At 40.6% G+C, this 27,614-nt stretch overlaps 2 protein-coding genes across 2 annotated transcripts in view; both read right to left on the bottom strand.

Annotated features, from left to right (window-relative positions):
• ptprn2 (protein tyrosine phosphatase receptor type N2) overlaps positions 1 to 841 on the bottom strand; it is a 127,022-nt gene extending 126,181 nt beyond the window's left edge. Inside the window, exons 1-2 of the mRNA XM_061094287.1 lie at positions 814 to 841; positions 507 to 709 (exon numbers count right to left, since the gene is read on the bottom strand). Coding sequence (XP_060950270.1) covers positions 507 to 709; positions 814 to 841 — 231 coding nt within the window. The remainder of the gene's footprint in view (positions 1 to 506; positions 710 to 813) is intronic.
• A 4,824-nt stretch (positions 842 to 5,665) lies between these two features.
• The window catches only part of esyt2b (extended synaptotagmin-like protein 2b), a 28,595-nt gene continuing 6,646 nt past the window's right edge, over positions 5,666 to 27,614 (bottom strand). Inside the window, exons 5-23 of the mRNA XM_061094060.1 lie at positions 27,009 to 27,081; positions 24,702 to 24,791; positions 21,860 to 21,915; positions 17,375 to 17,495; positions 16,268 to 16,444; positions 16,072 to 16,154; positions 14,944 to 14,992; positions 14,367 to 14,456; positions 14,145 to 14,240; positions 13,378 to 13,479; positions 9,690 to 9,764; positions 9,311 to 9,397; positions 9,052 to 9,201; positions 8,249 to 8,628; positions 7,127 to 7,225; positions 6,730 to 6,861; positions 6,000 to 6,105; positions 5,848 to 5,897; positions 5,666 to 5,738 (exon numbers count right to left, since the gene is read on the bottom strand). Coding sequence (XP_060950043.1) covers positions 5,666 to 5,738; positions 5,848 to 5,897; positions 6,000 to 6,105; positions 6,730 to 6,861; positions 7,127 to 7,225; positions 8,249 to 8,628; positions 9,052 to 9,201; positions 9,311 to 9,397; positions 9,690 to 9,764; positions 13,378 to 13,479; positions 14,145 to 14,240; positions 14,367 to 14,456; positions 14,944 to 14,992; positions 16,072 to 16,154; positions 16,268 to 16,444; positions 17,375 to 17,495; positions 21,860 to 21,915; positions 24,702 to 24,791; positions 27,009 to 27,081 — 2,089 coding nt within the window. The remainder of the gene's footprint in view (positions 5,739 to 5,847; positions 5,898 to 5,999; positions 6,106 to 6,729; positions 6,862 to 7,126; positions 7,226 to 8,248; positions 8,629 to 9,051; positions 9,202 to 9,310; positions 9,398 to 9,689; positions 9,765 to 13,377; positions 13,480 to 14,144; positions 14,241 to 14,366; positions 14,457 to 14,943; positions 14,993 to 16,071; positions 16,155 to 16,267; positions 16,445 to 17,374; positions 17,496 to 21,859; positions 21,916 to 24,701; positions 24,792 to 27,008; positions 27,082 to 27,614) is intronic.

The following is a 27,614-nucleotide window of genomic DNA, read 5'->3' as shown; positions in this document are numbered from 1 at the left end:
GAGAGACACAGGGAAGCACTTGAATTGTCAGAATGGGTCCAGTTCAACTGTAGATTAGTTCAAAAGACTTAGACGTCTTATCAAACCAGCATTTAGCTCCTATATTCAGCCAAGAAAGTATTCAAATATGAAGAATTCGAAACAGATATTGGTGGATTTGTTACAGCAGCAGCTCAGGAAGCCGGGGATCATGGGTAATATCCACAGTTCAGCTGTGTTTCAGTTCAAGGAGTGGGACACATTGACAGACTTAGTTTTTTCTCGACATGAATACCTCCTAATCACTCGTATACAGAGCTCAACAGAATTAACCTCCTGATAAGACTGATGCTCTGTAATCAAGAGCCATTTTCACAGCGACGGCAGACGTACTTTAAACAAACCAAATGTTCCTGTTGTATTTTCAACTGCTATGAAAACAGCAAGTGATTAAGTAAGAAATAAGCAAGGTTTATGTAAAATATAAAGGACACCTAATAAATACAAAAATGGAAAAATCCACATACCCGTTTCCCCTCTTCCGGTTCCTTCTTCAGGCGGCTAGCTAAGAGCTCTATAACCTTCTGGAAGATGTTGGCCACCACACCCAGAATGACAGTGGTGGGATCCTCCCGGTTTTCCTGATCCTGTTTGTTGTCTTCAGGCACATAACTGGCTGACACCTCCTTCAAAATTAGCAACACAGCAGGAATACAGAGGAAGCCGGCCTCTGAAAACACAAAGGAAAACACAGGTGTTTATTCAGGTTAGGAAACATGAAAATATGTGTTCTCTTAATAAAATAATAACAACAACAATAATATAAAATGCAGCTCAGAGTAGCTCTTCCTTGATGGATCATTTCAGATGTTTTGAAATACTCACCTGAGAGAAGGACGAGCGAGCAGAGGTGGAGGATTTGACCCTTGAACTCTTCGTCGCCCAAACCCACGAGCAAAACATCTCGGCACACTGTCAGGAAGTTCTGGTAAAAACACATCATCATCACGATGAAGAAAAACATTTTACACTCGAAGAAGGGAGAGTTCAAAATCAATAGAGACGACACAGGAGTCTAAAGGAACATTTCAGTAACCGGTGGCCTGGAGGCGCTTCTACTGTTCCCAACCACTACATGAATATGAATGAAACTGAAAATCACATAGTATCAATATCCGATTAATGCAGCCTTTGGTGACAGGCTGAGAATAATGGCACAAATAAGGAAATACACACATTTTAACTATGGCAGTATGAGCAGGAGATTTGTACAGTGTGGATGTGACTGGAGCAGAACAATCTACGAGCAGCCCTGAATTTACCGAGCAGAACTGAAAGTCCTGGGAGTAAAGGGTTTAATGTTCTGGATAACGACTACTCTTCCTCTATAGCGTCAGCACGGGCTGAGAATCAGGCATTAAGGGATAAAACAAATATAGAAACTAACAACCCATGAATAAGTAGTAGTGATTTAATTTAATTTGAAGTCTGGATTTCCCTGCACAGAAAGGGATTTTGCTTGGATTGATTTTAAGATGTGAATAGATGATCTTACTGCAGAAATAATTCAGGAAGTAACAGTATTGTGTTTCAGTATCAACAGGCCCCAGAAAGATTCAAAAACATCTGATACAGAAAGGTCCAATCTCTCAGTGAAAGGCGTTCAAACCTCAAGTTGCTGAGTATTGAGGACGCCAGCATATAAGTTTGGCTTTTCAAAGCTTTGTGTTTAAATTAGTAACAGTTGCTCACCTCAGTTATCTCTGCGGCGAGCGACTGTGACTTCTCCTCATCACTGTTGGCACTGTTGGTCAGGAAGGGTAAAACCCTTTCTGCAACCCAAGCTGCTGTGTGCTGCAGGGAGAGCAGGTAGTCACGACCCTCCGAGGCCTAAAGAAGAAGCAAAGGTTCAATGCTCTTTTTGCTTTAACTTCTCTTTATTAAATCAAGACAGGGATCAAACATTTTCTATACCGATTTCAGCAACTCAGTTCAGGGTATCTGCCATTACCAGTGGGATTGCACTGTGTACCCTGTACAACACTCCGCTCCATATCCACTTGCTTCACATCATATGTGATATGTGTTAATATAAACCATATTGATATTATATATCATTCTATACAATAATATTGTCTTTTGCACACTCTGTCTACATATTCTTACACTCATAGTATATTATATTATCTATTGTATAGTCAAATACTTATATTTATACCTCTACTATATATCATATATTATATCATCCTCTCTTTATATTCTTTGTATATATGAGTCTATATACACATATTTATACATGTGCACATGTTATTATTATAATTATTATATTACTATTATTATTATATATACTGTTGCTGCCATTATTACTATATACTGCTATTATATTGGTATAATTACTATCATATATAAATATATTTTATGTTATATTATATACTATATATACTGTACTATTTTTATATACTGTCTAACAATAACATTACGATATCATCAGTACTATTAAAATCCTCTTGCCACTGCACCTTATCTACCTATTTATCTTGTGTTTCTGTTTTTTTATTCTTTCTACCTCAATATTTTTTATTTTATTCTATTGTATTGTATTTTATTGTATTCAAAGATACCGGCTGCTAAGACAACTTAATTTCCCTTCGGGGATGAATAAAGTACTCTATCTATCTATCTATCTATCTATCTATCTATCTATCTATCTATCTATCTATCTATCTATCTATCTATCTATCTATCTATCTATCTATCTATCTATCTATCTATCTATCTATCTATCTATCTATCTATCTATCTATCTATAACAAGCATCTCTTATTCATAAATGTAATAATCCATATACTATGGAACTCATTTTTATTAAAGATGGATTATTGGAGCACTGAGAACCTGAATCAACAGCAAAAAACAAATCATCCCAAAAGGAACCCACCTCAAAAACCTGGATCATCTAGGAAAGAGTTCAGTTTTTCCACCGGACCTGCAGCTGGTATATAAATTAAAAAGTGCAATGAAGGGAAAACATAATGTTTGTTAATTAAAACACTGACATAATTTTGCAGATGTGCACCGAGGCGGCCGTGGAGCTGAGGTGAGTGTGCAGCACCCGCGAAAATTCAGAATACGTCGCCTGTGCACGTCACGACGTTGTGCGTGCTTATTGACGTAGACCCGTAGCTGCACTTCGCCTCTTCTGCCGCTTGATGCCGACAAAGCCCCGCGTTATTATTTTATTGTTTTGTGTTGTTGCGTTTATCTGCCAAACTGCGTGATGCTGAGAGTCCATGATGGCCTTTCAGTAGAACACGTGATTTTATTTATTCTGTACCAAACCCCTGCTATCGACCAGAGTCCAGTGCTCAGGGGGAATTATTCTGTAAGGTCCATTTTGTAGTTTTATTCCTCGTCCAAGTGTATTTTAAACACCAAACATGCACTGGTGCAAGTGACTCACATGTTAATTTGTTTTGAAGTGAAAATAAGTTCATATGACCCCGCAAGAAACATGGATTCAAAATGCAGTTTTTGTTTTTCAAATTTGTATGCATCAAAAATTGTGACACATGCTCATTTTAAATCTGACTTAACATGAGGCTTTGTTGCTGTGTGGCAGAAAATGACACCAAAAGTATAGATTCCAATTTCCACTACATATGAACGTAGTTAGTCATTTAAGTTCAGCCCTGGCATCAGTGATCTGCAGGACCAGTGGAGGGGAAGTAAAAACCTGCACTTGTGTCACAATAAGCATACAGTTTATTAAATACTGTTTTTCAAAAATAGAATTGAACTAGAAGGTTTTGCATGAATTTTCAGAATTATATTAAATTAAATGTGTCCCACACTGTGATTCTTGTGAGGCGTCAGAAGCCAAAGGTTGGAAACTACTGGGTTATTCTCTAACAATAGGTTTGTATCCTTCCCATCCCGGTCACCACCTATTCCACAGACTTCCCTCCGGAAAAAGGTTCCGGGCCATCAGGACTAAAACCTCTCGCCATCTGAACAGTTTTTTCCCCGTGGCAGTGGGGCTCACAAACAAGCCCCCTGCATCACACTGACTCTACATCACACTGACTCTACATCACACTGACTCTACCCCACCAGCCCCCCCCCTGCACATAATTTATAATTTATAACTTATATATTACTGGCACTATCACCAATCTCTGCACCTTTACACAGCACGTGCTCATTACTCTGTTACTCTGTTACTGTATATATGTATATACTTTATTCTATTTTGTTTCATTTTATTCTATTTCTTATATATTGTTGTTTTTTAGATTGTTGTTTTATGTTCAGTGCACCAATGACACCAAGGCAATTTCCTGTATGTGCAAACATACCTGGCAAATAAAAGAATTCTGATTCTGATTCTGAAAGCATGTTAAATCATCCATTATATAAAATCCAAAAATATAAAAGTAACTTTTAAGTAAGGCTATCAAATATATGTAGTAAAGTAAAAGAAAAATTCACCACTTTCTTATTTTCTGCACATTTTGGTAAGAATTTGAGCATGTTAAAGCCCTCAAAAAGCCAATTAATTTCTATGAATAATAATAATTATCCTTACAATTTCAATAGGGCCTCACTGTCTGTCGGTGCCTGTCTGTGCTCAGGCCTAATTAACATCTGTTAGGTTTATCTGTTTACTAATTTTCACTCTCAAAAATCAATAAAAAATGTTATCTCACCAGAGGGACTCAAACTTCATTATAGATTAAAAATGTTATAAACATCTCATGTGGGAATATTTCCTTACACAACACATGTAAAAACGGTTGAGACGGTTTTCAGAAGAGAAACGGTTTATTCTTTAAAAGCCACCAGGCATCAGTCATTCAGAATAATGAAATTAAGAAGGCCAAAAAATTACATAGTGGGTTTTTTAAGGCACAGGATAGATAACAAGAAAAGATTTAAACGCTCCAACAAACAGTTACAACTGCGTGGCCAAACATTTACATCAGGCAGCCCTGCTCAGAAAATGAAAATCGTTGTCTCAGTTTGCTCATTTGGTTTGAACAACAATCAAAGTATTATTCAAGTATCCTTAATTTATATTATACAGCACTTGTTCATAGCCCTAAGATGCCCCCAGCTCCTCAGTATCTCAAACAACCAGTATTGCACAACGTCCTCTTAAAATACACAGAGCAACCTTTTTTTTTAATATTCTTTGCATATCTGCATTCCATGTTTGTAATCAAGCATAAAGACGGAGAAGAGATAAACAATCAAATAACACTTCATGACAAAAAATATATATATAAAAGTCAAAACTGCTACTTTTGTGATTGATTCTGTTCCTTTGGAAAGAGTTTTCTCACACTTTAAATAAATCTATGGACAAAAAGCCAAAAACAGTTCTGACGGATTTCCACATCATTTCCTTCAAGGAAACATAACGTTATGAAAACCTCTTCAAGTCCCGGGAACTGAATTAGCAACTTCATATTTACATAAAACACTGACAACAGAGACGTGTCAGTTTGTGAGTTTCAATACAATATGTGAAAATATCTTCGAATCATCACTAATGAAATATTAATAATAAGACAGGAAATGTTCATAAACAAACATGCTGAAATACTTCCTGTAAATGATATGAAAAATAAACATGAAAATAATGTGCCCTTGGATTAACAAGGTCACTATATTACAGCAGATGGTTTCACAATGTGAGGAGAGAGTCTTGAATGCTTGTTGGGCCTTGAGATGACGATCCGTCTTCACTTAAACTATACCTGCAAGAGAAAACAAGAAAAACAAATATTTAAGTGATAGAACAGACTGATTATTGCCTGAAGTAATCACTCAATAATGCACAGGAGAAAAGATGAAATGCAAGTTTACCATTGCGTCCATCCTCTTGCTATATCCTCGCCACTTAAATCTACCAACACCTGCAATGTTTGATGACAGGTAAGAGATAAATGAAGTTACTAGAGAAGTCGGGTCCGGCTCTGTTGCTAGAGAAGTTGTTTGGAAGCAGAAGAAGAAGTTACCTTTCCTAAGAGCCCTTTGTGTTTGGACAGGATGCTTCCTCCGTTCTTCACCGCAACATCCAGAGTTCTCCTGTGCAGCTCCACCATAGATACACTAAACTCAAACCTATACAGACACAAACATTTTATATGACACCATACTTACTCAAATTGAAATAGTTAATAAACATACAACATAAATCCTAGGAGCTTTATTACACATCTGCAAAACAAAAACAAAACTAATTCTAATCAGCTCGTCCCTGAGTCAGAGTGAAGGTTTGTGCCAGATGCAATGAAATCTCCTGTGAGTGTCCCGGATAGAACGCGTTCAGGTTTTAAATTGAGGTCACCGTGACCAAATCTTGCAGAATATCCCTCCCAAGTATTTCTGAAATAAGAGCTGGAATCCAATCTGCCTGCTTCTGATCTGAATGTATCTTTGCTCAAAGGGACCAAAGCTTTGCTGCAAACATTTAATGCTGCGATTAAATATTTATTACTGAGAAAACGGTTGTCATACTAGAAAATATCCCATGACTGCAACTTCTAAGTGCTTGTAGTGTTAGTTTATCTTGATGACTTAAGTCTTACATGCTTAAGATACCAAATAAGCTCCAAAGGTTTATGAAATTGAGTTAGCTGTCGAATTTACCATTAAAACTAAACTACACTCAACAAACCACTAATTCTTAAATTACAAATATGCAACTGACAGGATTATTCAGGTGGTGTTACTCTCTAAACCCACGTTTGATCGTAAACAGGGTGTAGGGTCCTCTTCATCGGGCTGGTCTTCCTCCTGCCCGTCCGGCTCTTGTCCGGCAGCAGATAGAGACGGATGAAGGGATCGGAGCCGTCTTTGGTGAAGGCTATCAAGTTACTGAGGACACACAGGACAAAAATGTTTCACTCACATGTTGCCAGGCACATCTTGCTCAGGTTAATGTTGTGTACTTGCTATTAAATGCGCTGCATATTTCCACACAGAAGCAAGATGGTCGGCAGATTGAAGAATCTCTACCCACGAATCACAATGACTTGAGACTTGGGCCAAAAGCCAAGGACAAAAATGAAAGAGTCCTCAAGTGACCTCACAGCAAAACACAATTTTACATTCAGTGCATGATGGCGGATGTGGAGCTCACCGGCAGGCGTGCACCACCACAATCAGCTTGTTCCTCTGGGAGCTGTGTCGAACAGTCAGCTGGACCTCACCCAGCGGGTGCTGGCCCACGGCCGAGCCGCTGCAACCACACCAGAGACAGTCAGGAGCAAGTCAAGACACGGCAACTGAATCTATACAGCACACATGCACGTCACTGAATGCAGAGATAGACAGATTGCTTGAAAGGTCGAAAAAGTTTGAATCCAGACTATATGTTGTGGGTAATTTATTCTAACTGTATTTACCTTGTCATATACAGACATAAATATAAACATTTTGTTGTGTCATAGGCTGATTTGAGCCCTGAGGAACTTGACTATATGCTTCTGCATCGTTGTGTCATTCTTAACATAGGTCTTTGCACAGTATTTGCAAATGTACACAGCCTTTCCTTCTACATTGGATGGGGTGAAATGTCTCCACACATGAGATAGTGCACGTGGCATTGTTCTGTAGAATAAGATGAGAAAAAAGTTTGTAAAAAAACACTAATGCAATGCCAGAGATATAGATAGTTAGCCAAACAATTGAAATAGTCTGCAAAAATATTTAACAATTGATGGATAAATTAATGGAAATAGGCTAGATGAACAGATGAACAATCCTCAATCAGCATGATAATATATTTTCCCCAGTAATATCACGGAAACTTACCTGACTAGTCCTGCACACTACAGCAGGCCTCAATAGCCCTGCTGTAGAGTGAAGGATGCTGGGAGTTATCTGTGCATGTGATGGAAGAATGCACAGTGGAGGGTTGAAACTCAACATGCAGTGTGTGCTGCATTCCATACATCTTTAAAATAGAGTTTTGAATGATGTTTTTATTGCTCAGCCTTTAATTTGCATAGTTTTTTTTTTTTTCAAAATTCCCAAAATTCCCGAGCTTAATATTCCCGTGGAAAGTTTCCGGAAAGTTTCCGGAAATTTACCGGAAACTTTCCACCCCTTTGCAACCCTAATCCAGACACATATTCAAATAAATCAAGGTGAGATTCTCTCAATGGAAACTGCAAGATTTCTGAAATAGGGTCATTAAAAACTAGAGCAATAAAAGAAGAACAGGTGATAACCGATATATAAAATAATTTTTGCCATTTACTTCTGCAGCTGACGAAGCCGTTGCTGTAGCTCCAACGTGGCGAAGGGCAGCGAGATGTCCGAGGCCACGCTCTGTGTGGACTCCTTGTGAGGCAGGTGCTTCTGGGAGCTGGACATGCAGCTGCTCAGGTTGGAGACGCTGCGACGAGGGCTGGCGGCGTACGGCTCGCCGTCCCTGTGCTGCAGGGTGAGGGTGGAAGTGTTGATGTGGGGAGGGGGAGGTGTGGGCGGAGGCAGCGGGGAGTCTGAGGCCGAGCGTCTTTTGATGGGAGCTGTGGTCGGCTGCGGCTGCGGCTGCGGCTGCGGCTGGGGTGCGCTGGATTTCCTCACCTGGACGAAGGAAGGCTGGTCGGAGGAAACCTGTTTCTCAAGGGACAGGATCTAAAGGACGGCAAAAATGTTCAATGAGAGCTAAAGCTGAGTGTTGGAATAAAATACTCCCTACTTTTTGCAATAATGTGATCATTTATAATAGTCGTTTCATTTCCTGTCAAATGCTGAAGTTATTACAGATTATTCAGATAATTATCTATAGATCTTGATCTGCTGAGTCTACAATCCAACCACCTCATTCAATATGATGCTGTAAAAGTGAGTATAAATGATTTTCTCTTCTAACATCCGAAGTGAAGATGCACTGTGAGAAACTATGAAAAAGAAAGTAATTTTAAAGTCACCGTTCCTTTAGAATTAAATATCTGATCTGAGATATTTTCATAATTGATTGATTATTATTTTCTCTCTAACCCTAACCCATACCTAACACACACAGAACCAGGCAGAAGGGAGACGGAGCACTTTTACCCTCAGAGCCATTTTCAGTTTGATGGTGGAGCTGGGCCCCGAGTTCTTGAGAGAAAAGCACTGAGTCAGCGTCATGTCCTCCTCCACCAGGAGGCTGCTCAAAGGCACAGTCAAGTTACCCAGCGTGCATTTGTGCTTGTCATCCTTAACCTGTGTGTGGAGGAAGATGAAAGATCAGCCCGTCAGCTATTCCCACCTCTAGGAAGCATGTGCTTATGAAAAATACATGTTGTTATGAGTCGTTGGAGTCCAGGATCACCTCCACCTCCAGCTCCTGCCTCCTGGGATTGTGGACGAGGAACGAGAAACAATCTTCCCACAGAGGCTCCTTGGTCTTGTAGCGGATCTTTATGGACAGAGAGGTTCGTTAAGGGTTAATTATGAGACACTTGGAGCAACTCATTAAAAAAACACTGTTCTGGAGAAATTGGTCATTAGAAAGAGCTGTATTTGAAATGCTGTGCTGTTGTGTTCATGTTTTGGTCGATAACTTTCTAGAACTTAAAAAAATCCCCAAGACAAGTTAACTTTTCTCCTTCTCTCATAACCTCAAATCACAGACTGATAAATCTTTTCCGGAGCACAAAGCCAGGACGAAATTGGACAATGTAATAACACTAATGGACTCTATGACTCACCTTACTCTCCAGAGACTTGTGTCCGACGGTGAACTGGACGTACGGACTGGGCTCGGCGCTGCTCTTCTTCCCAGACTGTGGAAGAAACAGAGACATGGAGCTGACTCCTCTCAGTGTGACACACGATGTAAAAGCCATCAACGACACGCAACATAATTACACCCGACCTCAAACAGGAGCTTGCTGTGAGTCTTTTATCAAGCACTCGATGGTGAACAGTCGACTACCCTGGTGACAGGCAGGGCTGCAGGCGGAGAGGCTAACATGCCAAGTTGTGTTTCTCCTCTGCAGTCTAATTTTAGTGTGCCGAGTTCTGACAGCTAAGTATTATTCAGTATTCCTTCCAGAATAATAATACCCTACAAATCTACAAGCCAGGGGCTGTGAGTCTTTACTTACTTGATAACCCACCGTTTAAATTTGTCATCTATGTCTCACCCAACATTAGAATTAAGCTGCTCGTTGTAGACGTGGGCTGCTAAATAGGACCCAACTATTTGATCTGCCGCAACTTGCAGTGCAGCACGTTGAGAGGCATAAAAGATCTTAATCTTAGTCTGTATTTCTGCTACTGATTCAAGTTGCTGTCTGTGGGTTTTGCCCCTGTTAAGCTTTTTCAGGTCCCTCCTTAAACACACCTCATTTCAAAAAGCCTCTCTCACTTTTATCTGAGTTGTTTGTTACTTTATTAATAAAATGTTCTTATAAATTGCTGAATTTTTACTGGTAGGTACCTCAGTCCATCCCTCTACTGGAAAATGCTTCTTGACTTAATCTGAGTTGTTTTCTTTTATATTGCTGCTCTTTTATTTGATGTCTCATCTTCCTCACAAGGAAGCACTTTGTAACTGTGTTTTGAAAAGTGCCACATAAATCAAATGTATTATTTATTATCATTATATACGATTGGAATGTTCTTATATTCTATTAATGATAGATTTATTTATTATTGTGCTCTGTCAGAGTTAGAGAGCGTCATCCACTATTCAAAAGGTGGATGGTTCAATCCCTGGCATCTCAGACTGCATTCCAATGTGTCCTCGGGCAAGAGACTGGCCTATAAAATTGCCTCTGGCTGTGCTGACAGTGTGTGAAAGATGTGTGATAAAAGAAGTGCTGCATTGTTGCACTGCAGAAATGTATGAGCGAATGAAGGAAGTGATTTGAGTGGTCGATATGACTGGAAACCGCTGTATAAATACATTTATTTGTACATTTACCATGTTTTATCTTGTCTTCTCAGTTTTTTTTTAGCTATTTTACAGTCCTGCAGGAGTAATACTGTGCTCTGTGGCTGACGGATCATGGAGACGTCAAGAGGTTCAGTTTTAGAGAAGCCAATTTCATTTTTTTCTCTAGAGGAGATTGTGTAGCCCGGCAGGGGAAGGGCCACAGGTCAAACGCTGCCAATCCATCATGATAATCTAGGGACCAACATGGAGGCTAATTAGACTCAAGCTGTGAATGTGTTTCCTGGCAATTTGTTCGGAGTCAAATCCCAAGTGTGAATCTATGTAATCAATTCAAATCAATTCAAACGATTCTTCCTTAAGATTAGTCTCCTCATTGTTGGGGTGAAGACTTGTGTTTTGCAGTGAAGCTCACCCTGGTGTGCACCTCATTGTGAATTCGCTCTCAATGAGGAGAGACGTGTTCATCCAGAATATTTGCCAATGTTCCCTGGATGTCTGTTCTGATGTCAGACCCACAAGGAGACTTTGTCACATTTAAGCAGCATTTTAGATTTCCAGACATGTCCTCGGCACAGACAGACTGAAGGGAGGGAAAGTGTTTGCACTTCATTTGCCCCATAACGGATAACGCCAAGTAAAACTGACACGCGATGCCGCGGCGGGTTCCACCCATTGATGCACAGAGGACGTGTCCCTGAGTGTGTGACAATGGGATGCTGGACACTTCCTGGAAATGTTAACGGCAAGAAACGACTCATGCTACCTGGAACAATGCAGCAGTTGATTTCTGAGTAGGCGTTTGTGTAACCTGAGGCTGTGCTTGGATAAGAACAGCTGCATATTAGCCAGTAATGTTGTCACTAAACTCAACAAGGAAATCATAGTTGAAAAACCCACAGTGAGGTATATTTTTATTACTATGGCTTCTCGCCTCTGGCACAGCCTCCCTGGAGTTTTATTTTGAATTATACTTATTTAGCTGTCAAATGTGGAGAGTTTCACAGATGTATCATTGTATTCTATTTAATTTATTTATTCAATTGTGTACTTACTTGTATTTTTCTGAATTGTCTTCACTGTAACACCCTCCTTTTTTTTATCTCTGACACTACTTCCTCCTATTGCATACTCTTCTATAATACCACTATCTTTTTAATATTTTATCTCTGTATCTTACTTTGCTGTTTCCTCATTTTAAATTTATGAGATATTTGGCAGCATTTATTCAGTCCTGGTTAACATTGTTTTTCTCAGCGGTATTCTTTTTATCGAACTTATTCTGTAAAGCAACTGTGATAATGTTGTACTGCTACATTCCTACTCTACCAGTATGCTGGTATCCTTATGCTGAAATGCAAGATCTTAAGTTCTAACATCAGTTGGACATGATGAACCTTACCGTGTGATAACGCCGCATGTGTGGTTCTCTATGTGTGAAGGCTAAAGAATCGACAGTTTCAATCAACCATAAAAAGAAGAAAGACTGAAAACTGCACATTGTGTACAGTAACACTTGAGTGCAACATTAAACGCCTGCATGCACATCCACATGAAGCAAGAAAGAGGTGTACAGCACAAACAAGACCCACACGACAGACGGTGCAACCATCCACCTTCATGCACATAAGACAATCGGCTCTGCTTGTGTGACAATCACTTGACGTCAGATGGTGCTTGAGGGCCAACACAGGAGAGACACCAGGTGTACAATGTTCACATGCCATCCAATTTTCCCACATTACCTTCAGGGCCTTAAAGACTGACACTTGCTTCAACCCGTCATAGGTGAAATCTGACAGGTTGCTCTTTAAGCCACAAGGAGATTTGGGGGGGAGAAAATCACACCCACAGTTAGTAGGACGGGACTGATTTGGCATGGTTAAGAAGAGGCATGAGACAGACCCAGATAATAACATGAGTTGAAACATGTACGATGTGGGTAGAAAATAAAAAGAAGTGAGGGATGGTGTAGTTGCTGCTGTAATGAAAACACAGGTCTGAATAAAAAGTGCATGTGAGAATTCATACAATGACAGAGAGAAGCTTTCTGTAAAAATCTATTTGATGTGTACTTTGACTATTTAGTGTGGTCCCATCCCCTTATATGGAGGAGACGGATTTCATGACCTGTACTGCAACAATCCACCAGAGGGCGATCAAGATTTTTTGGCTTCACTTTTGGGCAACTGCCATGCTGCCATCTTGATAAACTGGCTATTCCAATGTGCAACTTTTTGTTAATGTGCTTATTGGCTCTCATTTACAGACAGAAATGATTATGAGCTCTGTCACTTGGCTGAGTCTTAAGTTCTATTTTCTGCTCCTTGTTAATAGTTATTGGAAACTACGAGAAACTTTCATTAGACGTTTACAGTCGTGCAGCTAACACATGCTCCAAGATACATGTTTTAAAAACACCCGTTACTGTTCAATCCACATCATTGCACACTGCTAATGCTAACACCGGCACGATGCAAACGCTCGGGCGGACTCACGAATATTGTTCTATACGCCGAAGTATTGCTCTCGCAAAAGACGAGGCCAGATGCTCTCCTCTCACTCAAGTTCCCGCAGCCTAAGCTGCCTGTGAAGACACTCTTGGGTGAAGAGGCAAAGAGAATAAAGAGTTATGAGGACTGAGATTGGCAACAAGCGTCATATTGAAATTAGATATTAAACCGAAGGCCTCCAGACACTTTATGACCTTCAATGCAATGACAGCAGCTTACACCTTATTGGAAGAACATAATAATCCTGAAAGATTGAGGTTATAAAGATTCACGGTTCTCATATCATTTTATACGAGACAAAATCTTTCAGAAGTAATGACCTCATCATTTAACTAAAGAGCCACGTGGTACAGCAGGCTGCAACCACAATGCACTTGTTCTTTTCTGACTAGGTTTGCTTGATAGTGAAGATAACAATGTAAAAATCAAGCCTGGTTGTGGGTTTAACTATGAATAACAAATTTCAAAGAACATAAAAAGCAAATGCGATGAAGTGTAACAAAGCATGACAGAGTATGGTGACAGGAGAGTGGGGCATTGCAGCACATTGACAAATAATCCTTATTTAAACAAGAGTACTAAAATGGAATGTCTTACTCGAATGGCTAAGGATGTTGCTGAAAGTGGTGTGTATGTGTGTGTGTGATTTGAGAGAAGAATAAATATATTTCAGCACTAGAAGAAGTGCATTGAGCTACAGAATCGGGACAATAGCATTGCCAATGTCAAAAATAAAGATTGCAGTCTCTTACTGGCAGGTTCTTTGCCGAGTCCAGATAGACCACCAGCAGTGCTGATGACAGCCCGTCATTGGCCAGGCTTCTGTCTGCCCGCACGCTCCGCAACACCTGATTGGAGGAGAAGGACAGGCAGTAAGACAACCATGACTGACATGTATCAAATGCATACGCGTTGAAACATGTCTTCTACTGTTGTGTTAAAGCAGGAGTCATCTGAAAAAAGTATTATTTTACCTGGTCCAACTTCTCAGTAGTGGAGAGCAGTGACAGCCACTCTAGTTTTAAGTGGAGCTTCCCCGTGGGAGCTTCTTCCAGGTCAAACCACTGGAATAATGTCAGAAAACATTAAGTCATTGACGGAATCAAACTATTCATTTATGGAGTATTTAGAAGTGCTTCAACAACCTGGAGGAAATTTTCTTAAAGGGAGAGCTCAAAGGTGATTTAACGAACCTACAAAAACCTCTTAACCTCAATTATGAAAACATTATATCATGATTCTTTCAGCTGATGTTCAGTCACCAACACTGACACTCACTGTGAATTTTCTAGAGAATCTACGAGGGGTTTACAGCTTGAGAGCAGCATGTGGGCTGAGTTTGTTATCTGTGGACAGAGCCATGCAGTGTTTCAACCGTTCAGTCTTTGTGCTAAGCTAAGGTAACTGGCTGTGGCTTTATATTTATTTACATACGCACAAAAGGGAAATCAATCTTCTCATACAACTCTGGACAAGAAAGGGGAATAAGCATATTTCCTCTTATTTCAAAGACTCTTTGTAACAAATGGAGAATCTGAAAAAGTGTCTCACCTCATCAACCTTCTGTTCTTTGTGAAGCTCAGTCATATCGATCATGAGGCTGTGAATAACGGCAAATTATTACTTAAATTTGAATGGCAAACAGAAATAAGACAAATGACACCTATTAATCGAAACAGAGTGAGTCCAGGTATTGATCGACTGCCTCGTGTGGCCGGCTCTGGGTGTAGTGTTACAGCCTTGGGGCAAAATAATCGGTTTTGCCCTTCAGCCTTCGGAACAACATCACTACTTCATTTTAATTGATGTAGGCAGAGATACCTTCGACACCTCGTCTCAAGGTTTCAACATTGACGTGAGTATGAAAAGTAACGGGACACCAGAGCCTTAGCTTCCCTGTTAGCCGGTAGACACCTAAGAAAGCTTGTTCGTCCTCATCAAATCCCTCACTACGTTTACATGATGGCACAAACCCGATTTCGGCTGAAGCCCGGTTTCTCTATCCATGGGGGGTTAACTGCTCTATCTCAGGGTACATGGCACTGAGAAATCCGACTCTTGTCCGAAAGCATTTCATACCCCGCTACGATAGGTGGCGCTGTTTTCATTACAGCTAGTGGTGACTACCAACAAAAAAAACAACAGCCTTCAACTCAGCATGCGAGAAAGATGACGAACGGAGAGCAAGGTGAAGCTACGTCCCTCTACATGATGTTGTGCATGTTTACTCTAGGAGTACTGCGAATGCGAACGGCGCATTTGATTAGAATGGTTTGTTTGTTTGTTTGTGCTGGCCGGCACCGGGCAGCGACATTTTATCTAACTGTCGACTTTCGGGTCACGGCCAGGGATGGAGGGGGGGGGAGGCAGGATCTCAAGCATGCGCAAAGATGTCATCTCCAGTTGTTGTCTAGCTTCCAGAGTTACATGCGCACGTTGTCCGATATACAGCCAAATCCGATCTACTTATCTGGGGGTGGTTATCCGACTTCAGTCGGACACAAGAAATCTAGATTTGAGGAGTTACATGAAATGGCTCTTCGATTGAAACCGGACAACGCCAGAAATCGGGTTTCAATCGGACACATGTAACCGCAGTGACTGAGGAGCAACAGACCATGTTTCTTCTGATTTATGTGCGACAGGATCAGAGCAGAGCAATAGATGAGACAGACTCACCTTCCCAGGAAGTCGTCTTTGTCTGGATCTTCATCAAACAGCTCGATCTCAAGATGTTGACCAGAGTGCTCGTACACCAGTGCCTGATGAACACAACGTTAAATATTCAACCAATAGCCGGATTCGATATGTTAAATAACGAATTGAAAGAACTTTTATTAGAACTCCAATGTTTTTAATGTCTCATACTCGTCACCTCGTAAACTTCATTCCACTTGGGATGGAGGCACTCCTTGACGGTTTTGCTCTGGAACAGCTGGTTGCCGATCTGCACGATGCCGTACGGGTCCGACTTGCCCTTGATCAGCCCTCCCAGAAATTTATCCTTCCCTTCCAGATCCTGAGCCTCCAAGAAGTGGATCCTCAGGACTCCCTGCGGACACGTGCGGAGCACAGCGTTAACGGGGAGCGACTCTGAAATAGCAGCATGTGACACTTGGAGGCCACAGCGGAGTCAGAGTTGATTATATGCGACATTATCGACAGTGCTCGGAATGACTGTGTGAGGCAGAGGGAGAGGACAAACTGTGGCTTGTTTCCAGAGTGAGACGTTTGTGATTAAAGTTAGACCAGCATCTAATTCCATTACACTGGAGCTTTCACTAAAAGCTAGACTGTGTATGTACATGTACAAACATCGGACCAGTGCTGTTATACATGATTTATGTCATAATAAATCATTTCAATTGTTAATAGATCTGTTAAACAATTTACTTCATTAAGCAATTAAATGTTTAGTCTATAAAATCACAGAACGGGATTTGTTTTGTTTTATCAACAGTCTGAAACTCACAGAAACATCACATTAAAATTCAATAAACTTCTATTTGCTTGCGTTCATACTGTATTTATTTGACATTTTTATATTGTTGCTTCATAAAGTATAAAGAGGATTAATTAAGTTAGCTGATTCAATGATTGAGAAAAAAATCGTTAATTTTTACAAGTATTCCTCTTGGTGGCGGTCAAAGCAGCAGATATCTCGAATAGAAATAGTTTAACCCCAATGAGGACACATGCTGTTGTCTTTATCCTGTTGCCATGGATACAGACAGCAGCGCTAAAGCCTTGACTGTTTTTGTCGTTTGGCTTTTGTTCTGTTTTAAGGCTCAGAGTTGACTTCAAATCTCTGAAAACAACTTTATGATTGAAAAGGAAAGTAGACAGAACCAATCAAGGCTTTGTGCCACTAACCATGAATTCCCTGGATGTTTCACAGCTGAGTATATGAACGTGGACCGTTAGAGGAGCCATTATAAACATACTGGAATTAATTGGAAGCATTTCAAAACTGCATTAGTACCTTTGGCATGGGGAAGCGCAGCTTGGCCAGTTCCACATCCCCGACCAGAGGGATGGTGACACGGTTGGGTAAAACTAAATAACTGTAGATTATATCTTGAATGAGACTGTCGGAGAGGCCACTGTGAAGAAAGAGGTGGAGGGTGGAGAGAAGTGGGGAAAGAGAGATAAAGAGAATAAAGCAATTAATTATTTAAAAGGTGGTAAGGATGCCCTTGGGTTATTAATATTCTCCTTTAATCTCAGTTTAGTGCAATTCATTACTGCTTTGCATGTGAGAGGATAGTAGGAAAACTGGAGGCGGTCCAAGCATGTTGTTGCTGCTCACCAAGAAACTCCTGAATGTCTAAGTGATCCTCTAATGATTAGAGTCTAATGATTCAACACTGAGCGACAACAATGACAGTCAGGTCGGAGCAGGGTGTCCATTTATTCATCGGGCTGCCACGGCACCGCTGGAGAAGTAGAATAAACTGGATGTTGTGTTTACAGAACAACTCCTTTATATATCTTTATCTGAATGTTCTAATCTAAAGAATTCTCAAACTGCCTGAGACACCAACTGGAAGATTGAGATTGTCTGAGTGATCACAGCTACTCCACCTCACACAGGCTAAATAAAGACAACGTGCTGCAGGAAACACAGGTAGGGCAAGATGCTCAGTTGACAATTGGCCTAATAAATCAGACGCTTACGTACACAGAGCACCTGATGTAGCAATCCCCTTTGCTTTACAGCTTAACACCTGCGCAGAAACGTAGAGTAGCTACGTGACTGCTTGTGTGCGATCGGTGTCAATAATTCAACTCCTGTCCAAGTTTCTTGTTGAATAAGGATTAAGGATTCTTTCAGACAGAGCTCATGTGTTCCACTGAGGCTCTCAAAGCCGAGAAAATCCACCTAAAGAGGTTCAGCTCACTGTGCAGTTGTAGAAAATCAAAACACAGTTAAATATTTACTTGGCTGAAGCTGAGCTATACCCATCTTATAGATATTTAACTTCAAATATAATGCTATAAAAATGTGTAACTTGGGGGGGGGGGACAACAAGAATTTTAAAATTTAAGTAAAAATAAACATAATGCTTGAACAGATTAAGGGTTATTTAAATCTAGCATATAGAATATGAACTAATTTTACAACTTTTTCCTGTTTGTTGCAACGGGAGCATTCTTTGCAGCTAAAACAATAATGATTTATGACAAAGTGAAAAGAATAAATAAGTTACACATATTCCTGCATTCATAAATCAATTATCAATTCATCGGTTGATGTTAGAAATGTCAATTATTCGTTTCCAACAGTCCAGATGTAATGACACAGTGTTCCTATCTCTGATCTACATATTAGAACGTAAATGCATGTTTATACTCGATAGCAGACCTTTTCCTGATTCCATCTAGTACGAGGATTCTATACACGTCATTTTCCTTGAGAGGTTTCCTTTAACAAAAGGGTCTTATGTTTCTAGTTTGCCAATGGTGATTAAAGCAGGGAACTGATACGACCTAATCCTCCAGCGAATGAAAGCCCTTACTTAAAAATGGACTTGAAGGATCCTACGTTTTTTTCAAAGTCTTCTCTAATCCCATCTGAGGCCAGAGCCTGAAACCATGATCTGATTTACCAGGTGTAAAGAATGTTCTACCTCAGATGGGAGATAAGGCTAAAGGCTACCTGGCATAGTTTAGCAGAGTAAAGTTGTAGAAGCTGCTCTGCCGCCTCAACCTCCAGTGGAATTCAAACCACTTCATGTGGTTAAACTACCTTTGAACCACACACATCAATTACTTGATTGCAAACTCATTTATTAACGTGATTAAAAAGGAAGTTGTAAAAGATGGATATCATGGGGTTTGATTTTGTATTTATTGCTCTCAGCTCTGCAGCAGTGTATAAATAATCCTGTGATTACAAGGATCACAACCACTCCCCAACTCCCATTAATTTCCTCTTCGCTGTCAGTCGATTCATCATACACAGCAGCAAACACAGGCGAAAGGGCAAAACTGACTGTTCAGACTGAAAATCCAAAATCCACCAGCAACACCGGGTTTTAATTATGTAAAACATTCTGCTTACACAAGTAACACTGGAAACACTCAAATGAGATTGATGAGATTTAAATGTCAAACCACCCAGGTCGCGGGGGGGTGTAATTTGACAGCAGCCGGGCCACACTCAAGATTGTGAACGAGTTACTGGATTTATGATTTATTTATGTATTTATTAGAAGTTCCAGCAGTCAATTTCAATCCTGGAATTGATTACTCTAATAAAGGTAAGGGGATTGTGTATCATAAATTGGTGAGAATACTGATAAGTTTCTCTGGCTCCTTCAGGACAAAACCAAACAAACATTCCTTTAAAAACCGAAGCTTCCTTCAGCCTCTACGACGCGACACTGATCCAGCACAGATTCCATCTTCTCTCACAAACACTTCAATGAAACAAACTCAATTTAGCTGCCAGCGTTTTTCTGGAGTCAGGAGAAACATTCATTTGATCAATCATCAGCTTATCCTCCGTTGAAACGCCGGGTCTGTGAGCCGATTACAGACATTACGACTCTAATCAGAGCCAAGGCTTTTTTCTCCTGTCGAGAGCCAAAGTTGTAAACCCGCTGCATCAGCTCTGGCTGCACCCCCGGTGTAAACATTGCAATAACAAAAGACAAATGTCTATCATCTTTTTACAGGCAATAACATTATAGCTATCCTGGCAGCACAGCCCTGTGGATGGCGTTGTCTGTGTGCAGATCCACCAAACCTGAATACCTCCACAACTCTGAGGTGGAGGACCGGACAGTGAGGGTTCATTTGAGATTACTTTTGTGGTCTGCCCACTTTCCCTCTAGCGCCACCATCCATCACCGACAATGTTTTTAAAATGAAATGTCAAGGCAAATATTGGATAAACTGCCGTGACACTTAGTATAAACGTTCATCCCCCCCTGAGGATAAATTGTGATCACTTTAGCAGTCCCCAGACTTTTCTCTAGTGCTGTCATCGAATCAAATTTGAATTATGGCCAATATTTTGTTCCATGACTAATAAATTGAACAACTAATGACATTCTCATCAGCTCCGGATTCAGCCGTAAAACAACTGTGTTTAGTGTGTAGATTGTACATAAAAAATAGGGGCAGAATCCAGGTCGAGAAAGTGAAGTAAAGTGCCTTAAACTGCTATTCTCTCAAATGGTTTTAAAAGAAGTCAGTTTCTATATAAGTCGATAAAAAAATGACTCGACTACTTCTCACTTGGTTTATAAATACAGGAAACATTTTCCTAAGGAGTTTATCGTGAACAACATACGTGTTAAACACTCAGTGTGCTAGCATTGCCATTCCAAGCATTGCTACATCCAGGCAGTGTCACAGAGCTGCTAGCATGGCTGCAGACACTTAATCTTGTTTTGATATGGACTCTAAACCCAAGTCAGCAGCAATGTTAACACACTCTAACATGTAAATAAACAAGTGAGACATGTTGCGTAATCAAAACAGGGTTTAAGGAAGATACCCGGGGGCCAGACAGCAGCTGATGTTGTCTGTCAGCAGCCGGAAACCGCCACAACCCACACGGCCACGCACACAAGCAGATGTGTACACACACAAACAGTCACACGCCGGATTGCACAAGCTCTGTGGATCCATTACAGCCCCACGGAGCAGTGAAGGGCTGAGGGGAGAGCGGTCACTGAGCCGGGCCTGTGTCAACGTGTCTGTCCTCACCAGCAGCGCAGCCGTAGTCTCAGAAAAGCAGCACTGGAGCATGAGTCTCATTATTTGGGCTGTGCGTAAATGATGTATGAACCACTTGAGACAGCAGCGAGTAATTGTGTTGCGCTGTTGGCATCTCTTAAACAACTCTCATTTAATCGCCCCTCGCACAATACAACAACCCGCTGGGGGAGGACACCGAACATAAGCAAGACAAAGTAAACAGGTTAAAACAACAACACATTTCTTGATCTGACATGTTTTCCACCAGTTAGATCGTGGCAGAAAAAACTGGTTTTCCTAAATCAGCAGTCTGGTCAAGATCTGATACCAGGAACTGAGGCATCCATCACATCAGGAAACACATCCCCAAAAAAACATTTTGCATTCTGAGGAATTTATCTCCTCAGGTAACGGGCCAGCCAGTCTCAAGGGAAACTAAACACTTCACTTTTTTACAAGAGGTTAGAATAAGTTATTCCATCTATCCTACACCCTATACCTAACCCAAAATAACCTTAGAGTATAATACTTTGAAAGGTACAATGTGTTCAGAATGACTTAATGAAAAAGCCATAGTACATGATCATGATTACACAATAATGCCAAAGTGATTAATGGCTTGAAAGAGAAGTAGGCACGAGTCCAGGTTCCCGAAACCAAACGCGACAAACCTCATACCAACGCAAACCTTTTTCACTTTAACAAACACAAAGGCACTTTGTTAGATAGCAGGAAAAGCCAGTTTTAATTTACTTACTTGAGCCCTGGAATATCCAGTAGATTACTGAGGCCGGTCCAGTTTATGTCCAGAAGCTAAAAGAGAACAAGAGTTTATTGTTTTTTTTAATCATTGAAATTAAGAGCTCTTTTCCAACCTGAGACCTGGGAACAAGAAACAACCATAAAACTAACTACAGACGCCACAGTTTCAAAACAACAAGATGAAAACACACCATTGGAAGGTGTGAATTATGTGAATGACAAAAATATATCCCAGCACTTACTGTTATTGTTTCCTGTGCTGCGTTTATCACTTGGCTATTTGTTATATGGCCAACAAACTCCACTGATTACCAGCACAGTTCTACACAAGTTGCAGCAAAACAATACAAATCAACACTTACTTTGTGGGAAACTTAAAATCTACTTTACTGTATTGTTGCCGTGTTAATAATTTAAAAGGGAAAAGGTGTGACTTATTCTGGCTTAGTTTTCTGACTTCACATATTTAACAGGAGAGAAAGCACAAGATCCTCGAAAGGAAATGAACACAGAAGCACCTGCTTACTAAAATATTTATAAAAGCAGGTGCAGCCTGGTGGAGACTTTTCTATGATATCAGTGCTGATTTATTTTCGTCTTTTTTATTCAGGGGTGACAAATTGAAGCAATTGAAGTTTGATTCACTTGTCGAATCTGGGTAAGAGTGGAGGTGTGTGAGACACTGGAATAGACACACAGATCCTGCCTCTCTCTCTCTCAGGAAAGCTTTGATGTGCTCCTGCACGCTCCGAGCTGTAGGAGCAGTATTTTCTTAATGAGCCTCTCCCATCCTACTTTTCTGCCCACGTTGCTTCCACTGCAGCAGATGCACCGAGCGCTGCAGGGGAGAGGGCAGCACTGCAGCGCTGTGAGTGATGTCGGAGGAGGGGCGGAATATGCTGTAGAATGACACACCCTTGATTTGCCTTGTTGTATTTGGGTTATTGTGGTTACTAATAACTCCCAAATATAAACCTAGTGGTTAATGAGTCTGAAATAATAAGTAAGGGAACAATTAGTCGACTGAATTTTTTTTTTTATTTAGATAAATGAGGAATCTTCAAAAGTGACTCAATGTAACAGCTTCTCAATTGTTTGTTGTTTGTACTTCCTGTTTTATTATGGTAAATGTAAAACCTTTGGTCGCACGTTAATATGAGCGGTATCAAACTTCTCATTTCTCCGTCAAGAGAGTGAATAAACAATGGTTTTTATTTTCGAAATGATTTCTGCCCAAATTGTTTTTTTCTCAGTCCCAATAGAATTCCACTCTGCTTCATGAGTCATCACATAGAGTGTTTGTTCAACTGTGCTGGAGCAATACAATCTCTTAATCCGTGTGTGTCACGTCTTTTTATTTACACTGCACGGAGTCGCATTAGTGCAACCTCCCAGGCAGACGAGGCTGAGACCTCTCATGGTCTGGAAATGTTTCCGTTGGGACTCACGACTCAGGATCCGACCTTTTAAGGCCCCCTGAGGAAAGGACGCTGAGTGATTGGGGTTCCTCAGAACAGTGTTAATATTTTTTCATTCAGTTTACCAGTTTAATATTCCTTAACTGGAAGCGGGAGGAAGATTTAGATGCATTAGTGTGTGCGTGTGTATACATGTGGGACTGCACTGGCATTTATTAACTGCTGTTTTCTCCCTGCAGCTTCCTATAGTAACATCTTCACCCCGAGCGTTAGCAGTGTGCAGAGAAACCTCCCAAAGTAGGGCTGTGTTCATCTGCAGCTATTTAAAGCTCTGCTATAGTTCCACTGGGTCCTCCCATCTGGATTATCCTGGTCAAACATTTTGTAGCTGCGCAGCAGTGGCTCTGCACAGGGGTTTCTCACAGGAATATTAATGGCATTCGCAGTGAGAGATAGTGGATATGCAAGCAGCTGGTAATGGTAAAAACCAACTGCCGGTCGAGACTGTGAAATGTTAAAAGGTACATCCTACTGTGATTCAGCTGTTATCTGAATAATGAAATTATCATTCTGGGTCCACTGTATGTCCATTATTCAGAGAAGCGAAGTAGGAAACCAAGCAATTAGTTTTATGAGGCGCAATAAAACACTAATGGGACAAAAGACGTCCAGGACGTTTTGGGATATTCACAGTAAAATGTTGAGTAAGCTCTTCTTTGCAAACATGTCAGATAACATAATAACAAAGAATGGGTTTTACAATGCTGCACCATTTTATCTGCTGGAAAAGATTCAAATACCTGGGTTTGTATTTTAATATCCAAATAATATTAAAATCTCAGTTTAATAGATTTCAATCAGGAAGTAAAGAGGGTCGTCCGCTAATGCCTGCTGCACACTAGAGGATTTTCAAATGTTCTAAACACAAGTATGCAGCATCTGGTTGGTGATGTTTGCGGGTCAGCTCGTTCTCATTGGCTGTTGTGGGTTATTCCCCCCCATACACTGGTCTTTTCATAATAAACTAGCCTCCCGGATTTCGAATTGTAAATATCAAACATGTCTGACCGGCGTTTGAACTGGATCAGATTCATAATCTGCCCGATTATCATCTAGTGTGCAGCAGGTTGTTGATTTGATCCCCGGCTCCTCCACTGCGCACTGAAGAGTCCTTAGGCAAGACACTGAACCGTATGTTAACAGCTTTTCTGTCCGAGTGTGAATGTGTGAAAGAAAAACACAGGATATAGTCCGTGTGTGTAAATGGCTGGAGAATGTGTCTCTAGTGCAAAGTGCTTCGAACGGCTGCCAGGACCAGGAAAGCGCTGTATAAATCCATTTCTTCTAATCATGCTGCATTTCTTCAGGTGGAACTCTCACTGTGAACTGCACTTTCCAACCATCGACGTCTGTACTTACTGGTTTCTTGAGGAAGAACAGAGACAGAGCTCCGACGAGGGGCATGTCACCCAGCAACGGCTCCATCACCACTCTCAACACGCCGTGGATCTATGGAAACGAGAGGAACACACATGCACACACGTAGTTACAACGACAGATCTTAAAGGGAACTGACAACCTCCTGGCCCTTGACATTCCAAAGCGGTGGAGCCGTTAGCTGCGGCGCGCGTGACAGGTCGGAAACCCGATCGCAGCCTGTCTTCACACCTGCCCCGTGTCATCCTCCACCTTCTCCATAACATATTACGACAATCACAAGGATTACAGTGTTGGAAGCGCTGGATGTGTCATGTGGACGCCGCACAGCTGCTCTAATCCTCAGCGGGGAACAAGAGGATCGTTGAATTCTGAATTTGAAAGATCATTGTTTGAAACCTGGATAACTCATCTGGCAATTTGTCATCTGTGAAATGGAAGAAAATCCCCAATCAGCAAGAATTCACGGTGACCTCACCTTGAACTGACATGTAAACCTCACCTGGGTGTGAGAATTCACCAACTAATCGGTTTCTTCTTTATGCAGCAATGTCACAGTTTACATCCCAGTGCTCCATCGACGTTATGCTCGCTTCCCGCTTCAGGAAACGCTGGTATACGGTTTATTTATCACTGTATTGACAAAACTGTCTTGAGGAATAATAGTGTCTTTAAGTCAGGGTTATCTACACAAGCGATGGACCAGCAGGGACTCACATAAACAAATGGGTCTTAATCAATGGATTTGTTTGGAAAAATGACTTGAAACCTTGAAATCACTCACAAATAGGCTAAAATAAATAATTTGATATCCAACACCAGTCAGTGTTTGACCCCACTCCTATGCTTTGTGAGCTCTGTGTAACGTAGACCTGCTCGGTGGAGACTGATGTGTTTGATAATGAGCTGCAGAGAAATGTAGGCCTGCCTGAGTAACATAATGAGGCCAGTGCACAACAAATGTCTCCCAGGGACGAGACCTAACAAGGAGACACGCTGATTGTTTTTTTCCCATACCGCTGAGTTTCACCACATCAGAAACACACAAAAGAACAGGTTTTTAATGAGAGCTGAATTATCTGCTGAGTTCTCTTCCTAGTGACGAACGAAGCAGGTGAAGGAGACCAGTAAAAACACAGATAAAAGCAGAGTTATGTTAAAAAATCTGTGTTTCTCAGACGCTGCTCAGTCATTAGATTGTCAGGATTGCACTTCTTTACAGTTAAGCATCTAATTGCGTCGTCTGAATGTTCTTATTTTGCTCGATTTCATCTATTTTATAACCTCCCTCAAGGGATTATGTTCTAATCAGCGTTTGTTTCTCTGTTTCTCTATTAGTTGGCAGCAATACACAATTACTGTAACAAAGCTTTCCACAAAACTTGGTGAAAGGATGCAGTATGCATGGGTCTGGATCCAGGATTTCCCCCCCACCACACTTTCTTGAACATTTTGAGATGGATGGATCTAGTTGAAAAAAATATAGCATATTTATGGCACTGATATACGAGTTTGTGCAACTTGGTGCAGCTTGATTTGATTTAAGGGGACTGTTGGGCCGTTGCGGAGGTATGAGTGCCATTCCAATTCTAATCTCTTTTTTTTCTACCTGTAGGTATTCTGAACTTGGGCTGCTGCAATAACAGTAATGATCTTATCTTGTGATACGTGGAAATCCAGGATATAAAATGAAACAGACCTTTACCTCGATTTAACCAACAGATTTCTCTCTGGTTGAAAACTGCCGGAATCATCTGAGATTAAGTACACAACTCGAAAAATTTGAGTCTTTCAAAAGTCTAATGAATTTAACACGTAGTGAAACAGAAATGTTGCTCACAGCATTGAGACTCTAACAAAACAAGGAGACACTGTTTTGTATCAAAGGGGATCAAGGCTAAATATTGTTAGGAACCAGAGCTGTAGAACATTTCATAACAGCTGTCCACAGATGCACTGCATAATTATTATTTGTCTCCTTGAAGTTATTTACTTTATTATTACATAACTGGCGAGTGCTTTGTTAGTATGAATACGCACATTCCTCCACCTGTGGAGGTCCAGAGTCCAATTTACTCTTTCAGACCAGAGAATGATTAAAAAATACAATTGAACACTAAAAGCTTTCGTCATTTACAAATTTTTATAAAATAATATTTAACTAAAAGGAAATAAAGCTCCTGTCCAAATGAATTGAGCATCCTGTTATTACAGCGCCTCTTTTTGTAATAGAGAAAACAAACCTGTGTGAGGATGTGAAACAAGTCAGACAAAAGCGAATGTCCTCACCTGGATGCTCTTGATTCCGGCTTTGCAGTAGTAACGTTTGATGTCCACATCTATCTCCGTGTTGCCAACAAAGCTGAGTGACACAAACAGAAAAATATTTCTAGTGACACTTTAGACATCATGGTGAGTTTATGTTTTATTCATTATATTTATGGAGTTGTTTGAAAAAGCTCCTGCGGAACGAACACTAACATGCATCACAGCGTTTTCCTCCAGGAGCTCATTCAGTCACTGGCTTTTCTCACATCTTCACGCAAACTGTTGAGGCATAAATGCTTAAAGCTGCCTCGAACAAGGCTTTAATCCTTTTCACCGTTTTTTTAATTGTCCGTTACTGTTTGTACTTTTGTGCATGGAGGGATGAAAAAGACATTTTATTGCCTTCTTTGATTAAGTGTATTTGGCTGCTCTGTAAACGTATGGTCTTCTGCTGAATTTCTGGTGAAGTAGCAGCTCAAGTAGAGTTTGCTAAAACCTGTACAGTAACCAGGACTGAAAGGTATAAAAGATATTTTGTATTTATTATAACTTTGGGGGATTTTCATTTTTTTTTAATTAGCAATTCCCTTCTACTATCTGTAGAAGACAACACTTTTAAACCAGAAT

This window comes from Limanda limanda, chromosome 20 (assembly GCF_963576545.1).
Source record: "Limanda limanda chromosome 20, fLimLim1.1, whole genome shotgun sequence".
NCBI classification, from domain to species: Eukaryota; Metazoa; Chordata; class Actinopteri; order Pleuronectiformes; family Pleuronectidae; genus Limanda; species Limanda limanda.
Note: the sequence above shows the minus strand (reverse complement) of the source record. Positions and strands in the feature narration are given on the sequence as shown.